At 56.2% G+C, this 17,039-nt stretch overlaps 1 protein-coding gene across 1 annotated transcript in view; it reads right to left on the reverse strand.

Annotated features, from left to right (window-relative positions):
• Positions 1 to 17,039, reverse strand: part of WDR90 (WD repeat domain 90) — a gene marked incomplete at its 5' end in the record, with an annotated part of 35,451 nt that overhangs the window by 942 nt on the left and 17,470 nt on the right. Inside the window, 21 exons of the mRNA XM_082313635.1 lie at positions 255 to 339; positions 849 to 968; positions 2,501 to 2,644; positions 3,643 to 3,773; positions 4,270 to 4,450; positions 4,649 to 4,771; positions 5,532 to 5,703; positions 6,274 to 6,385; positions 6,730 to 6,898; positions 7,176 to 7,366; positions 8,811 to 8,970; positions 9,868 to 9,989; positions 10,360 to 10,462; positions 11,383 to 11,483; positions 12,348 to 12,527; positions 12,952 to 13,071; positions 13,542 to 13,579; positions 13,677 to 13,810; positions 14,819 to 14,947; positions 15,235 to 15,396; positions 15,851 to 15,981. Of these exons, the coding sequence (XP_082169761.1) occupies positions 255 to 339; positions 849 to 968; positions 2,501 to 2,644; positions 3,643 to 3,773; positions 4,270 to 4,450; positions 4,649 to 4,771; positions 5,532 to 5,703; positions 6,274 to 6,385; positions 6,730 to 6,898; positions 7,176 to 7,366; positions 8,811 to 8,970; positions 9,868 to 9,989; positions 10,360 to 10,462; positions 11,383 to 11,483; positions 12,348 to 12,527; positions 12,952 to 13,071; positions 13,542 to 13,579; positions 13,677 to 13,810; positions 14,819 to 14,947; positions 15,235 to 15,396; positions 15,851 to 15,981 (2,808 nt within the window). The remainder of the gene's footprint in view (positions 1 to 254; positions 340 to 848; positions 969 to 2,500; positions 2,645 to 3,642; positions 3,774 to 4,269; positions 4,451 to 4,648; positions 4,772 to 5,531; positions 5,704 to 6,273; positions 6,386 to 6,729; positions 6,899 to 7,175; positions 7,367 to 8,810; positions 8,971 to 9,867; positions 9,990 to 10,359; positions 10,463 to 11,382; positions 11,484 to 12,347; positions 12,528 to 12,951; positions 13,072 to 13,541; positions 13,580 to 13,676; positions 13,811 to 14,818; positions 14,948 to 15,234; positions 15,397 to 15,850; positions 15,982 to 17,039) is intronic.

Genomic DNA, 17,039 nt, shown 5'->3' on the forward strand with positions numbered 1-17,039 from the left:
CATGCATCTCGTTTCTGACCTACGTGTCCCTTGGAGCCTTCTCCTTGCCTTGACGCACACCCTGCCCGGGAGTGGGGCAGCTGCCCGCAGTCCCAGGACCATAGCTCCCGGGGTCTGAGGACAGGGGCTGGTGTGTGTGCAGGTCTCTCTTGTTTAAAGGAAGAAAGGACACTTGGTTCCCCTCAACTGCAAGAAGAACAGGAGCTCCCTCCCCACGGAAGGTAGCAGAGCCCACAGCACCCTCCGGTACTCACCGCCGAAGCCAACAGCCATGAAGCGTGCTGCAGGAGACAGGCTGAGCGAGGTGGCAAAGTACGGCAAGGAGATCCTCTCAACTACCTGCGCTCCAGCAAGAGAAACACACCAACACCTCAGAAATGAGCAGGCAGGAGACCAGAGCTGCTGCAGCGACAGTCGTTAGGAGGGTAAAGGGCTCCTCTCAAAGGGGAGGCCGACAGATGCACAGAACCTCTCAGAGCTCGGAAACCTGCCAAAGGCATCGACTTTCCAGAGGAGACTCAACGATTTAGAGACAGTTAATGCTCCTGAAAGCAAACGCCTTCCCCTCCCGTCAGATGGAAAGGCAGCGGAGGCTGGCAGCCGGCCCAGCCGCAGCCCGAGGCAGGGGCAGGTCCCTGCCGCTCACCGGTTACCTGGGCCAGACTCAGAGTTTCTGAGATGCAAAGCTGTTGCCCTGAGCAGCTGCTTGCCTGAGCCCACCCCACACCTTTAGACTTGGCTTTACGGGCAGGGCAGCACCGCCTCCTCCCTGCTGCACCTCGTTCGACGTGGCCGCAGCCCCGCAGCGGCAGAGGAGCGCCCGTGCCCCTCTGGCAGGGCATGAGTACCTGTTTCTTGTGCAGACTGTAAACCAAGGCTTCCTTCTGCATCCCAAAGCCGACGTAGACCAGGGTACCGGGGTCCCAAGGGCAGAACGCAGCCAGGCTGGGCGGGAGGCTGCCGAGATCCTGGTGGAGGAAACCAAAGGGAACAAAATGGAGGCTAGCTTCTCCAGCCCACAGCAGGGGACAAAAGGAGAGCACGGAGGGACACCAGCCCTTGGGCTGCAGGTGCCCGAGCAGCGGGAAATTAGCATGATGGAGGCTGTTTCCTCTTGCATTGCCATCTCAGACGTGCTCATGGCAAAGCGAGGAGAAACCACACGCTGCCATGGAAACCTGAAGCAAATTGTTTGCTGTCAGAGAAGCAGGACACATGAGGGTCCAACAGGTTGAATTTCCACTAATGCATTATTCCTACGTGGGCTCGAAGGTAGGATGGGGTTATGCATCGGTTTAACATGAGCAAATAGAATCGTAGAATCGTTAAGGTTGGAAAAGACCCTTAAGATCATCGAGTCCAACCGTTAACCCAGCACTGCCAAGGCCACCACTAACCCATGTCCCTCAGCACCACATCTCCCCGGCTTTTAAATCCCCCCAGGGATGGGGACTCAGCCCCTGCCCTGGGCAGCCTGGGCCAGGCCCTGACAGCCCTTTGGGGGAAGAAGTTTCTCCCAATACCCAACCCAAACCTGCCCTGGCGCAGCTTGAGGCCGTTCCCTCTCGTCCCATCGCTTGTTCCTGGGGAGCAGAGACCGACCCCCCCGGCTCCAGCCTCCTTTCAGGCCGTTGCAGAGAGCGAGGAGGGCTCCCCTTAGCCTCCTCTTCTCCAGGCTGAGCCCCCCCAGCTCCCCCAGCCGCTCCTCGTAAGACTTGTGCTCTAGGGCCCAGAAGACAGATCTTTAGTACTTCCCCAGCTCACTCTGGGGAGACCTGTAGTGGGTTTCCTTCAGGGAGAGGAAAGCCATCGTTTTGGAAACAAACAGAAGAAACGCTGATAGAACCCAGCTGCTGTAGGGGCCCGGACGGTGCTTGACCCTGAGGGTGGCAGGCTGAGGCACCACCGCTTGCCCCCCAAAAAGACCCAGCTCCCTTCTGCGACCGTCTCCATGTCCTCTCCAATACAGACCCTCCTCCCCTTTCTAGCGGGTGTCCTGCCGCCAAATCGCACACCTGGGCAGGAGCCCAGCTGTTCTGCAAAGCATCGCAGACACCCAGGACCAGAGTACTTGGCTCTGTGAATCCGTCACTGGGCTCCTGGCTCTGAATATTCATGCTCCTCAGGAGTGTCAAAGTTAGCAGCACGCTCATAATTAGGTCTCTCTTCTGTGCACTGTGCTCACTGCTGCCTGTGCTCTGTTTTGTGTAGCGCAGGGGTGTCAGCTCTTTGCAGATGCAGTTTTTGACTCCTCACGCTTATAAAGTCAGTGCTTCCCGCTGGTTAGGCACTGCTACGCTTCCCGCTGCCTTTCGACACGCGAGAAGGTGCATTAAAAAGATACTCTACGAGCAGCAGAGCTAACGAAGATGACTTTCCTAAGCACACACTCTCTCTTTGGCCCCGTCCCGCTTGGAGCCTTGAGGCATCCCCCCTCCAGCTCGGCTGGTGCCGAGACCCATGCCAGGAGCAGGCAGGGGCTGGCAGTGGCCACGCTCACCTCGGGGCCGGCAGGAGCCGGGAAGCTGAGCCAGTCGAGGAGCTCGCACTTATCCTTCAGCCAGTCAGAGGCCCAGACGCTGACCCGCCGGTCCGAGCTGGTGGCCAGCCAGAGCTCACCTCCTTCCACCCCGAAGTCGCGGTACTGCGGAAGATGAAAGCAACGCTGTGACTCTGGCAGTACCGAAGCTTTAAAGAAAGCTGCCACTAGAGCTAGCGCGGGGCAGGAGCGCGTGGGAACGCAGGCCTTATGTCGCAGGGGATCAAGGCCAGGATTAACCTCCGTTTGGGCAGTGCTTAAAGTCACTTAGAATGAAATAGGGCAAGGAAGCCGTGGTGTTGGAACCTGCAGCACGCTCCAGGCTGAACGCCCCGGCAGAAGAGGCTGCTGGAGGAGGGGTGAGCGCCTGGCCTGAATGACACAGATCTCCTCCCCGGGACGCCCTCCGGATCTGCATGTCTCCTAGGGGAGCGCTTGCAGGTACTGTGTGTCCCCTAACAATGTCCTTCACCTAAAAACCGAGGAGGATCTCCTAAGTGTAGAATTACCAGGGAACACAGCCTCGCAGCGTGGAGGATTTTAAAGCCTGAGAACGTAGGCAAAATGATTCTCATTTGGGCTGTGCAAAGGAAAAAGACTCTCCACGAAGAGAAGGACAAAGGAGATGCTAAAACCATCGCACTGCTGCACAACCAAGTCTTCCTAGCTCCACGGAGGAACCGTACAAAGAGCCAGCTACACCCAGGCGGCCAGGCTGCCAAGGAGCGAAGCGGGGAAAGCACGCTGAGCCCTTTCTCGGGGGCACGGGGGCTGAAAGATCACAGCCCGGGCTGCTCTCAAAGGGTGTTGCTCTCCGAGAGCCCATGGTGCGGGCACACATCACACCTGCGTGCAGCCACCAAACGTCCCCCCGTCCACAGGCGCAGCCTGGCTCAGGATTGCACCCGCAACGCCTGCAGCTTTACCCCACCAAAGAAAAACTGAACAGGAGTTACTGGAGGGGATGGGGGCCTGAAGAGGAAAGGTGAGATACAACGAAGCAAGCTCGCTGACCGATCCGGCCACGCTGCTGCTGCTTCCCGCAGCTGTGCGGTGACTCCCAGGGGCCTCGCGCGGCGCCGGGGCAGAGGGCGAGGTCTCACCTGCTTCCTGGTGCACTGGAGAACGGTGATGGGGGAGCCTTTGTGGTCAGCGAGGACGCGGATAGTCATTCCGGTGCGAGGGCTGCTGACAGCCACGAGCCCGTCCTTGCCCCCCGATAAGATCATTTCTCCTGTGGGCAGAGGAGAGAGAAGAATGGGACACTTCTTGTAGGAGAAGAAAAAAACCTATAGGAGAAAGGCGCAAGATCGTGGGATACCGGTGTCCCAAAACACCGTGAAAGGCTGGGAACATCTGAGTCAAGGGCTGGGTAAGATGAGATGTCTCAGAGACACCCGCTAAAACACCACGCTGAAGGAGAGCCACTGCAGATTGTAAGCAGGAGGACACAAAGGAATGCTTCTTCTGCCCAAACCCCTTTGGCTGGGACCCAAACCCCAAGCCCAAATGGCATACCATTGCCACAGACCTCCTGTGTCCCATCTACCACACGCTCAGCCGGCAGAGCTACCAAAGCTCCTTGGTGGAAGTCCTCCGGCTCTGCCAGGCCGCAGGTTTTTGGGCAGGTCGCCAGTACGCAGAGCGGCTGGAGGTCAGGGTAACCCCGGCACAACCAAGCCACGCTCCCTACGGCAACATCTCCCCGCTGTTGTAACAGGCAGCCTCACCGTCCGTGGAGTAGGCAATTGCTGTCAGCGCAACGGCATGGGGGTGCATTTTCAGCTCCATCTCTGTCCTGGAAATGCTGAACACGCGGATGGTGCCATCGCTGTACCCTGCCACTACATGCTGGCTCTCAGCTCCCCACGCAACGACAGGACGAGGCTTCCAGGCCAGGCACTGGCAGCTCTGCAAAGGAACCAGGGCAGAGACCCGCTGCCACAGTGACGACAGCAGGACTGTGCAATCAAGCGCACTAAAAGCTCCACCTGCAAGTATTTCTCCAGCTTTAGTCTGCTCCGCGAGGACACGGCAGTCCTTGCAATCCCAAGCAGCGGCCTGTGCCCTCTACCAAAAGGAAGAGATTGACGTACCACCAGCGATTACCTGGTTGAGCACCTGGAACTGTACCACCAGCTCCATGCTGCCCAGAGACCAAATCCTCACGCTGCCGTCTTCCCCGCACGTTGCGCAGTGAGTCTCGTCAGGACTAAAGCACACGTCGGTCACCTGCGGCGAGAATGGAGACGGGGAACAGGGGCCCTACAAATGCCGTAGCCTAGAGGACATCAGCTCCTCTGCCCCTCTCATCCCCCAGGGCCCCTCTCATGGGAGACACCAGACAAGAAGCCCCAGACGTAAAGGAAGGTGGGGTGCTTTGGTTTTGTGCTTAAATCTTGGGCTGACAACTAGGCTTGTCATGGAAACCAGTAAACCTAACCCCAAAGCTGGGACCAGGCGCTATGCAACATAGGTGTAAGTAAAATACCTTTTTTTTCTACCATTTCAAATCTTTGGTCTGGAGCATAAAGATACCCCAAAGCAACAGTAAAATTCAAACCAGTCATTCTTCACCTATTTTTTTTATGTTTTAGGCAAAGAAAACGTTACTCAATATGGATGCCCAGCTAGCAAACGGAAGGCAGGCAGAAGTTGCAGCACTCGGGAATGAAGCCTGAGTGACAGCAAACTCCATTCTTCCGCTCCAGCGGAAAGGCCCACGGCTGCTCCCGGGCTGAGGCTGTTAAACACCTAAGGCAGGAGCGGATCAGCTCAGACTTCTTGATGTCAGACTCCTCAGCGTGCACATTTCTCTCTAGACTCCTCCGTGTTGTCCCGTCAGCGCTAGCGAGCCCTGCAGCTCCCCGCCCTCTCCCACAGCCGGACCAGGGCACGCTTCTGCAGCCCGCGCGCGCTTCCCGGGGCACGGACAGCACACGCAGCGCTCGCCGCTCTGCGGCGCAAACCGTCCCGGCCCAGCCCCTCTAACCTTGTTCTTGTGGCCGCTGATTAGCCGGATGCTCGTGCTCTCTGTCCAGTTGATGTACCACAGCGTTCCTGCCGTGGTGCCCACAATTCCCATTTCTAGAGAGTCATCAAAGGCCGCACTGACTATCGTCCCGTCGAGGGTAATCTCATGTTCTAGCAGGACTGAGCTAGACCTGGAGGAAAGGAGGATGTGAGAGGGACTGGCTCAACTGTTGGAACAGCCGCTCTGCCTCCTTTAAGTGCAATTTTCTAATGAGCCCAGTCATGTATTCGCAGCTAAATGGTTCAGTGAGGGGCTCCTGTACGTTGAACAGTGACTACCGTTGCGTTTGCACTGCAACCATCTTTTACAGGAAAGAAAGAAAATAGGGGCTGCAATAGCACGAGAGAAGAACCAAAGGCAATGTATTTCACTAATTCTCTTAAACGAGTTCCTGCAAATCACCGACACAAACTTCAGGCATGATAAACTCCACCTATTTCCAGTATTAAGAGGGTTCAGCTACCTGTGGCAAAAATTCAGTAAAAAGATCCAGACAGAAAGAATCAGCAGTCACGGGATGGAGAGGAAAAGCTAAGGATGAAGAGCGACAGGAGCGGCGCGGTTGCAGCCAGAGCCGATGTCTGTCTGTGAAAAGCCACCTCTCGGACAGGTCCTGGGAGCTGCAGAGCATCTCAAGAGCACAAAGGGTTCTCGAGAGGGGCGCAAGCACCGCGGGGGCGCTGGGGCCACCACCTCCTACCTGGCGTCGGGACCTTTCAGCCTCAGCTCCTGCACGGTGGCCACTGCCCACAGGCGGATGCGTTTCGTGTTGCTGCCGCTCACCAGCCTGTTGCGCCGACACACCAGCGCACCTGGGAGGCCACGGGGGAAGGAAGGGCACCCGTGAATACCCACCGCTCTCGGCCATCACCCTAGGTGTGCTCCTGACAGCCAGGCCCCTCGGGCAGGGCAGCGGGGGTCTTTTACAGCCCAGTACCCAGCGTTTTTACAGACTAGAGGTGAACCCCGCGGAAAACCCAGGACCTCGAGGAAACCCAGGTCACAGATCCATTGCCACCCCACGCATCTCGCATCCGACACAGCGAACCGGTTTTCTGAGCACAGCTGAAGTCAGAGGTCTGCAAGCTCGTTGCTCTTCTTTCCTAACGAGTTCCCCGTTACAGCCCTAACGGACGCCTGCGGCATCTGCACCCACCGATCTCGCCCTCGTCGGCCTCCCACGTCATGAAGCAGCGGTTAGTCTCGGTGTCCCACACGCAGATCTGGCCTGAGTTGGTCCCGCTATAAAGAAGAGCGTCGGCACCGTAGCAGAGAGAGGTCAGCTCCACCGGCCCTAACGCATCCGGGGCGGGGGCCCGATGAACCTGCCGGAGCACATAAAACAGAAACGTCAAAGAGATTATGGTGCTTACCTACAGCAAAAAAAAATCCCAAACCCTTCCTCCTCCCCTCAGTTCGTGCAGTTAATGCCTCAAATACAACTGAAAGCCGCTCACGGCCAGCCAACATCATCCGCTAAGAGAAATCATCAGCTCTCAGAGACCGGTGGGGGCAGAGCCTCCATCGCACTCACCAGGGGCTTGGAAAAGAAGTCAGAGATGCTGAACGGAAAATTTAAAAGAAGGTAAAACTGAGGTTTACCTTGAGGTTGACCTCAGCTCCCTGCTGCTCCAACAGCCAAAACATCACGACTCCCTTCCCCACGCAGGCCAGCTCTCGGTGAGAAAGAGGACTAAAAGCCACATCATGGACTGGCTCCGAGATACAAGTCGACAACATGAGTTCGTACGTGTAGGTGTTCCACAGAGCAACGGTTTGATCGCTGTAGTCCCCTAGGCAGAACATGAAAGACAGTAGGAAGGAAATTCTGCAGCCTCAGTGTTTCTTCAGGACGCTTGCAAGCGTAGACACTGGACGCACGCATCAACTCTGTCACTCCCTTGTCCAGTTGTTCGGAGACAACTGCTGCGAACACCGTCCCAGGCACGGACGCGGCTCCTTGCGTGCTCAGCAAAAGCCACGCGACGTGGCGGGTCCTCATCCGAGGTGAGGACAGATATAACTGGCCCAACGCTTCACGCTGGAGGCTGTAGCAGATCTGGCCCTGCAGCGGGGTCTGCAGCCGGCATTCGAACCGGCCGATGGCTGGCGTGGTAGGGATTTCAGCAGGCAGAGGAGGTTTTCTGCTGTTTCTACATCCTTAGGAGCTCCTGCACACCTCAACATATGCCCCACACGAGCCCTCCAGTGATACTGTGCGCTCCGGGCTAACAACGGTCTTAAAATAAGACAGGGATGTCACCTTTGCTGAGGTCAAAGCCGAGATGGGAGCTGAGGTCAAAGCCGAGATGGGAGCTGATCTTAGTGGAAGCCACTGTATCTGGGTGGCAGCAGAACGGGGAACGTTCTGTTTGGGGATGGCAAACATCCCCAGCGCCGGAGGACAGTGCTCTCCTGCTGCCTTTCCCAGGCTCCAGAATCTCAGTGGAGACTTTCAGCTTTTCTCTGCAGCCCAGACCGGAGCTGGAGGAGGAGGGCTGCTCTCCCACGCTGCTCCGTGGAGAGCGCAAAGCTCTCTTCCTCGCCAGCAAAGCTCGCTTTTTGCCAAGGGCAGACTCGCCAGCCCAGAGAAGGTGTATTGCCTGCTCCGCAGGTCCTCTCTCATACAAAACAAGAAATTACTAATTGCATGTTTGTCCTTTAAATGTCCCCTGCCTAAACAAAACAGACAGCTTGAGCGTCCGTCTTGTGCTGGCATCGCTGCCTGGTGGGAGGCGCACAGTTTGAAGCCTGTGCAATTCAATGCGATTCTACCTAAGCAGCAGTAAGAAGTCCAGAAGGTGGCTTTTCCCTTTGGATGCTATATATAGTAACTGCACGCTATTTACACGGGCTTAACAAGCACTAGCGAGCCAAGAATGCTGTAACTTCGAGAAAAATGAGCTAGCTGGGGCAATGAGAAAGAACTGAAGGGGAAAAGGAGGGAGCCCAGGGCTGGGATGCACGGGGCGCGTGCTTCCCCTCGAAACGCTGCCGACAGTGCCCCGGGAGCACGCTCAGCTGCAAAGAGCAGCTCTGCAGGCGGTCACTCCCCGGAGGGCCCGAGATCGCTCGCAGTTTTACGTGCTGCATTATCCGTTATCCCGAGGCTACCAAGCACCAGCTTCCTACCCACGAGCCTGGCGCACATCTCGCAGGTATTGCACGCCTTCCCCCGTGAGCTGCCTGCTCTCGGGTGTGCTCCTGCCCCACACCTGGTGTTACCGGTACACTCACCTAGGGTAACAAGGAACCTGTCATCCCGAGAGAATGCCATGGCTTGTACTTGTGTCTCGTGATGGAAGAGATTTGCTGTGCAAACGCCATCCTGGATGTTCCAGATGCAGATCTGACAATGGGAGTCTCCATTCCTCTTTCCCGAGGCAGAGGCAAGAACCTAACAGAACAATACCTTGTCACTGAGACCTTGGTAAATCATTAGAGAACACTTCATTAGTTACTCAGTCTTAGGAACTGTTAGTCTCAAATTAAAGTGATGTGGCTGGCAAATGAAAAATTCTCTGAGAACAACCATCAGCTGACGGCAGGAGGGAATGGCAGCATCACCCAGAGGAGGGGTGATGATTTGAGGTATTCACCTCGAATGCTGTGCTCAGCGCTGGGCCCCGCACCCCAAGGCGGCCATGGAGGGGCTGGAGCGTGGCCAGAGCAGGGCAGCGAGGCTGGGGCAGGGGCTGGAGCACAAGGCTGGGGAGGAGCGGCTGGGGGAGCTGGGGGGGCTCAGCCTGGAGAAGAGGAGGCTGAGGGGAGCCCTCCTCGCTCTCTGCAACGGCCTGATGGGAGGCTGGAGCCGGGGGGGTCGGTCTCTGCTCCCCAGGAACAAGCGATGGGACGAGAGGGAACGGCCTCAAGCTGCGCCAGGGCAGGGTTGGGTTGGGTATTGGGAAAAACTTCTTCCCCCAAAGGGCTGTCAGGGCCTGGCCCAGGCTGCCCAGGGCAGGGGTGCAATCACAGTCCCTGGAAGTGTTCAAAACTGTGTGGATGTGGTGCTTAGGGACAGGGTTTAGAGGTGGCCTGGCAGCTAGGTTAGCGGTTGGACTTGATGATCTCGGAGGTCCTTTCCAACCTTAATGATTCTAAGCCTTTACCGTCCCACTGAGCCAGTACAATGGATAGGTGGGCTCCAAAAACATGTATTTTAGTTCCATAACCCCAGATCTCCACGCAGGAGGCAGAAGAAGGAACGGATAAATGGGATTTTAGCCTGTGACATGCCTTTAGCCCAAAGTGATGCAGACAAAACCCAGCCCGGGGCAGCAGAAGCCTCTCCTACCTGGGCATCGTGGCTGACGGCGAGCGTGGAGATCTCCTCTGCGTGGCCAAGCCAGTGACTCTGTGATCCCGAGTGCAGGTCTTCAACCACGACGACGCAGCCACAGGTGTAGGCGAAGAAGCCTAGCAGAGGAGGAGGGATGTTTTCATGTAAAGGCTTCACACACAGCACCCTCTCCGACCCACATCGCAATTCAGGAAAAGGCTTTTTTTTCAGTAATACGTAAAAGCTGACTTCTACACGGCCTGTCACCGTCCTTCCCATCAGGTTGAGAGTGGCGTAAAGTCTCCCTTCCCCTAATCCACTCGACAACCGAAGCCCGAGTCTGCCCCTATCAACTAACAGTTCCCAGCAGCAAAGAAGAAGGGTTACGGGATTTTACCAGCCCAAAGAGTCCCCGTGTTAAAGCAAAGATCCCAACCCACCAGCGAGGAGGTCCTCACTTGGCTCAGCACACACACCTCCCGCCCCTCCGGAGCCTTCCCGGTGTACCTGTGTCCGGGTTCCACACCATATTCCCCCTGCCGTTCCCATTGTAGCCGATCACTGCTTTCAGCTTCAAGACCTCACTGCCAGCTGGAGGAGAGAAGAAATTCTGCAAGAAAAATAGACACTGGCTTAAAATAAGCTCTAGAAGGATGGCCCGGGCAGGTACACTCAACACCCACGTAAGAAAAAGCACGCGTGCAAGCACACACACATCCTTGCACACACAACACGCAAATTCACGCCAATGCTCACACAATTCAAGTTCAACACATCAACAGATGAATACTTATACATCGAAAAGAGAAACCGCAGCAGCAAAACCAGGCACAGATGCTTTCAGATGGGGCACAAAACGGGCTGGCAGCCACTGCCCGGCTGACGAGCAGCTGCTAATTCCTGCTGGGAAAGGGTTCAATGGGTTTTGCTGATTTGGGGATGTAGATGTTTCAATAGGAAGATGGCGTGGGGGGGGGAAAAATGCTACCGGGTGGAGGGACAGAGGAGAGAATTGAGGGTGTGAGCCGAACGTAGCTTTTCTCCCAGCACCGCGAACGGCAGAGCTTAGGAAAAGGTTAAGTTTCTGTTTTATTATTGCTCTGTTTGTTAACAGAGCGAGAGCTGTGCCTTGACTGCCTTCACTACGCTCGATGGATTGCCTTCCCCAGCCCGCTCTGCCAACGCATCTGCTCGCAAATACGGGCGCGTGATGAATCACTCCATTGCTCACTCGTCTTTCACTTTCAATAGCCCATGCCATTTCCATTTCTTTGGAATAAAAATGTATGCAGATTTGCTGAACAGAAAAAGAGTTGGTCGCAATTCACTTTTTCCTAGTCTGGAAAGAGCTGCGTGTAGAGGAGAAAGGGGAACTAATGGTAGGAGTTTCTCGTTGAACATCAGGCCCAGGGGTGTAGTTCACAAATTGCTTTCAAAGAGAGAACAAAATAGAAAAAAATTTGGAAAATCCACCTACCCCGGCCCCAAAATGCCTGTTTGCCAGGCAACCAGCCCCGGCACAGCTCTCACCTGGGGGAGCACCGAAGCCTTAAAGCGAGGAGTGAAATGCCGGTAGGAATCTGGGCGGACGGAGCGTTGGGACTTGGGATTTTTGGTCTCCTTTCTGGGTTCTGCCACACAAAGAAGAAAACAGCACCTATGGGATGCTGCTCCCGGGAGCGGTTTGGGAGCAGCGGCTAGGCTGTGGCTTGCTGTCCCTTCGGATGCTGCGTGCGTACGTGCGTGCACACACACACACACACACACACACACACGAGGTAAAAATCCAACTGCGGCGTCACCCGCGCTCCTACACGACCGGGCACGGGAACAGCACCAGCTTTCCCGGAGCAAAGGGGGAACATCCATCTCCTCCCATCATCCCGCTCAGCCACGCCACGCTGCAAACGGCCTAAGGGCACCCCCGCTGCGCGCCCCGCTGCGAAAGCGTAAGGCAGGCGGCTAGAGAGGGGTCTTTAACGAGAGCGGAGGAGACACGGTTTTATGGTGAAGCTTTCCAACGAGTCCTGCCTGGGGCTGAGCGCTGGCAGCTGCCTGCTTCTGGCAGCACGCCACAAACTGCTGCAGCTTGGAGGCTGCGCCTCTATTAATAGAGACATTGGGAGCTTTCATTTCAGGCGGGTTTAATAGAACGTGCCGCTTCGAGATGATATTGGCTCCGAGCTGAAGGGGGGCTTGTGGTGTGCCGAGAAGCGGCAGCAGGGAAAGAGCCAGAAAAAGAAGCACGAGCTTCCCCCCCGTGCTGACTTCCCTGGGTAAATCACACCCAAGGGAAGAGCCCCGAGGAACACGCTGCTGCCCTTCATCTCACAACGCAGAGCACGTGTCCGGGTCTACCTGTACCGTATTAATAATGATTTATTTTTCAGGGATAGACCAAGCTGCCACGGAGGCCTGCGCACGTCGTGCCCCTAAGGAGCCAAGCTCTGTACAGGAGCCAAGCTCTGTACAGGACGGGAATACCCCTGATTTACCGTTTGCTGGTTCTCCAGGAGACCTCGGGCTCTCCTGCCTCACTTTGGGCCTCACAACGGGCTCCTCCTTTCTGACCGACTCCACCACAAGGACTGAGTCGTCTTCGTCTCCGTTCGCCACCATCCTGCTGCTGCCTGGCCAACCTGCTTCCTCCTCTTTGTCCGACTCAGAGAAAATACCTGAAGAGAAAAATCAGTGGGAGGACAGAGCCATCCGTGTCCTTCAGGACTGCTTCACGTGTGACCGATCCTTTGATCCTGGCGGTGTCATTCTCCTGCTCTGTGTAACAGCCCATCTGTTAGGGTGGAGAGCAAAGCAGACGTTTCCTCCTGGCTCTGTCCAGCAAGGTATCTACCACAGCCCTCGGAGAAGCTGTGCCAGCAGCTCAGGCTACGGAGGAGAGCCGAGGACAGAGCCATGCTGGACCCCAACACCTCTGGCTGGCTTTGTCCCAGTTAGGGGAAGGGAAGTGCAGACTGGTCTGTCAGGCTGCAGGAAGGGGATCATGGGCAGGGATGGCTCCAGGGCTGCTGCTGAACTAGGCAAGGAGTTTTCCCTAAAACAAGATTCATTTTCCCCTTTCCTGCGAGCAGTTCCTCTTACTTTGACATCCCGCTTGGTGGACAGAGCTGACATCCAAACACGGTGGCGAGGACAACAACGGAAGAGGAACTGTCTGCCGAGGCGTCTCAGAGGCATCCTTCAGCTTCTCAGAGCTCCCGTCTGTGAAAAGAAAAGGCTTCGTGTAACTTCCTTCATCCCTTGGATCCTCTCATCCTCCCGAGCTGATTGATGTGATACCTCCAAGCTCATTTCTCCAGCTTCCTCCTACACGGGAGAAGCCGCTTCTCCTCTGTCCTTCAAGAAAGATGGGGGACAGACAGAGGGAGGGACAGCGAGGGCAGGGAAAAAGAAGACAGAAGAGATGGAGGCAGGGAAAGACAGAAGGCAAAAGCTGAAAGGCCCACCAAGAAACCCAGAGCGGCTCTGCTCAGAACATCCCCTCCTTGGCAGACTCCCGCTGAGAGGTGCTCGTTAATTGAAGACTGACTGTCCCTTGGGGTTAATTAGCTCATTAACCCCCGGCTCTCTGACCCACTGAGGGAAGGACCCCAAAACCCCAACCCCTACCCTCTGCCACGAAGGGCTGCCAACCCGCCGGCCAGCACAACTCAGGGAGGAGGCAAACTCACCTGCTCCCGGCAGCAGAGCGGACTCGGAGGAACGAGTGCTGGAAAGGCGAGGAGACCGGCGTTACACCGAGAGGGGCCGGGGCAGGGGAGGGGATGGGAAGCAGGAGAAGGCACTGCTCAGCACCGTGCGCTCACCCGGCTGGGGGCGACCCCTCCGCAGGCAGAGCCAGGAAATCCCAGAGGAAGATGGCATCTCCGACGCTGATGACGTGCCGTTGGTCTGGGGTGAAGGCCACCTGGCGCACTGGCTCCGAGTGGCCGATGTACACCTGGGAGAGAGCAGGCCGTGAACGTCTCCAGCACCACGCCTGTCTTATCAGGATGGGGGGTACGGCACTCCCTGCCCTGCGCAGCCAGCGTCTACGCTCCTCAGCAGAGGATCCCCTCGGAGGCCACCTCCACACCCTACGGTGCTCAGACCTAGGGTCAATCAACCTGGAGAAGAGGAGGCTGAGGGGAGCCCTCATCGCTCTCTGCAACGGCCTGAAAGGAGGCTGGAGCCGGGCGGGTCGGTCTCTGCTCCCCAGGAACAAGCGCTGGGACGAGAGGGAACGGCCTCAAGCTGCGCCAGGGCAGGTTTGGGTTGGGTATTGGGAAAAACTTCTTCCCCCAAAGGGCTGTCAGGGCCTGGCCCAGGCTGCCCAGGGCAGGGGTGCAATCACAGTCCCTGGAAGTGTTCAAAACTGTGTGGATGTGGTGCTTAGGGACAGGGTTTAGAGGTGGGACTGGCAGTGCTGGGTTAACGGTTGGACTCGATGATCTTAAGGGTCTTTTCCAACCTTAACAATTCCATGATTCTAACCTGGGGTTGACCAACCCGATCTGGAGAAACAAGCAGAAGCTGAAAACCCCCAAGGTCTTATCATAGAATCACAGAGTGTCCTGGGTTGGAAGGGACCCACAAGGATCACCGAGTCCAACTCCTGCCCCTGCACAGGACAACCCCCAAAATCACACCATTATTCCAGCTCTCAATACCTCTGAAACCCTGGGCGAGCCATTTTCTTCTCTGGGTGGCCCTGTCCCTGTCACGGAGGTGACACCTACCTCTGTCCTCCGCAGAGGGTCTCCCTAGGTGCGGTGCTTTGGCAGCCCCAGCCCGTGCTCAGCGCAGGGCGTTGCCACAACGTGGGAACAGAGCTGCATTTCTGTTTACTGGGCAAACTGGGACTGGGGACACTGGGCCAAGTCACACAGAGGGCATTTGCTGCTCTCTTCTCCAGGGATTCAGAAATACTTGATCAGGGCCACACCAACCCCCTTCCCTCCCTTTGTACCTGGAAGTTGATATCGAAGCGCATCTGATAGTCCCACACTTTGATAACTTTGTCGCCAGCAGTGAGCAGGTACCTGCCATCCTTGCTCAGCGCCAAGGAAGAACAGGACAGCTTGTGCACGGGAGACACCTGAGGACGAGAAATGGCACCGGCAGCATTAACTGAGGTGGCTCCTGTCCTTCCTTACGCTTCAGCAAGAGGACAGGAGCGCAACAACACGGAAAACAAGGACAAGCTCAGGCTCACCCTGGGCACGACCACACCAGGATAGCTACGTGCTTGCCACTCATGGGTTTACTTTGAAGCTTGTGAACTCCAAGATGAGCTCTCCTCTCATTTAGCCTCCTACACTGACATGAAGTGCCCACGCCCCACGTGACACGAGCCCTCGGTGCATTAATTTCATAGTGTCCTACCTCTCGCACCAGTCGTCCCGTTTTTGCATCCAGCACGAGGATTTTATTGGAAGAAGTGGACACCAGGAGCTCGCCTCGAGGCACCGGAGCAAAGCAGACTCTCGCTGCAGAGTCCAAGGCCGTGCTGTTCAAATCGAGGATGCTGATGTCCACCCTCAGCAGCTGCGGAACAAGGAGCTACTGAGCAAACGCCCTGGAGCGAATACTGCAGAAGCCTCAGGAGCCTCGTGGCTCTCCTGACACAAAGCTATGGAGCCCCCAGACCCTTCTCTTCCCACCTAACGAGAGGCTGCAGGGTCCAGGCAATGTCCCTGCTGCCCAGGAGAGCAGCTCACAAGGAGGAGTCGGAGCTGACAGTCTACACAAGACTTCTCCAAATTATCTTTCTAGAGGGGAAATGAAGCCGGAAAAGAAGAAACTTTGACTTTGTTGTTTCTATCTCACAGAATGGAAAACAAACCTCATTGTAAGCACCCTGAGCACGCGTCTGCTGTGCCGGGAAGGGCCCTCTCCAACACTGCTGGTGCCCAATCTATCTCCTCTCATGCAGCCTGTGGGAATTGCCCCTGGGGCACGTGCTCCCCTCCCCCGGGGACAAGGGGAGCCTGCTGGGTACCTCATCCAGAGAGCAGGCCTCCATCACGGTCACGACGTACTTGGAGGGACCCACGAAGGCCAAGAGACGGCTGTCCCCACTGACCGCCAAAGCATCCGAACCGCTCCCAGCGTCCAGGGCCACCACGTTGCCTGAGGGCCACAGCAAGAGAGAGAGAGTGAAGAGAGGAGCATTCTCCCGCCTCCGAATCAGCCTTGGGTTAACGTTTTGCCCCGAGAAAGAAGCAACCTCCGTTGGAGAAGATGCTGCAAATTTTATCTGCAACACTCAAAGCGTGCGGTGAACCACCTCAAGGACAAGGTCTAGATACACGGCTTGTCGCCTGTCTGAACGGGCGGCGTTTTCAAGGAGAGCAGCACAAAGTCAAGGGAATAAAATTGATTTTAGTGTTTATTTTTTAATGGTACAAGAAGCTGTGACAAGGAGCTCTGAATGTGAGATCTCAGCTGGAGCCTGGGTGTTTGAACCCTGCGCAGAATGAAGTCGGTGTCGAACCCCACCACGCTGATGTCAGCCGGGTGGGCAGATAGACCCAAAGGTCTAAAAAAAAAAACCAAAAACCAAAATCACAGACATCAGAGCAATTCTCTGTATTTATTCCACTACCAAAATACCACTGTTCTGTCGCTGGAACGCGGCCAGGGAGCGAACACGGTTTCAGAGCAGAGTCAACATGTGATGGTCCAGCTGCAGCACTGACACCAAACTTGGGTTATTTTGGACAAACTCCCTGATCAATCCGAGCCCCTGTTCCTTCTCCACCTACTCCAACTGCACACTTCTTGGGGCAGGATCCTCCTCTTTGTACAATATTGCACAACGGAGCTCCCTTTCCCTGCCCAAGCTTGTGCTGCCACAGCTCGGTTCAAAAGCGTACATTAAACGTGACATTAACGTGTCCAAACTGCCTTGCCCCCGCGCTGCCTCCCCTGCCTGCGGCTCTCCACCTTCTCCCTTCAGCAGCACGGCGCTTTGCGCTGCAGGAAGGATTAGGGAAACGATCCAGTTTAAAACAAATTAAACCGCACATCCGCAAAATGGAATAAGTAAGAAGACTCTATGCGTGTGTTGTTGCTTCTAGGCAACGCGCTGTTGAAGCCAGACCCGAAAGGGCAGGTCTCTGCGAGTCCGGCCCGTTCACAACACCAAAACACCGAGCAAGCCGAGAGCGTCCGAACGGGGACGGGGT

The sequence above is a fragment of the Platalea leucorodia genome (assembly GCF_965183815.1).
Source record: "Platalea leucorodia genome assembly, chromosome: 5".
NCBI lineage: Eukaryota > Metazoa > Chordata > Aves > Pelecaniformes > Threskiornithidae > Platalea > Platalea leucorodia.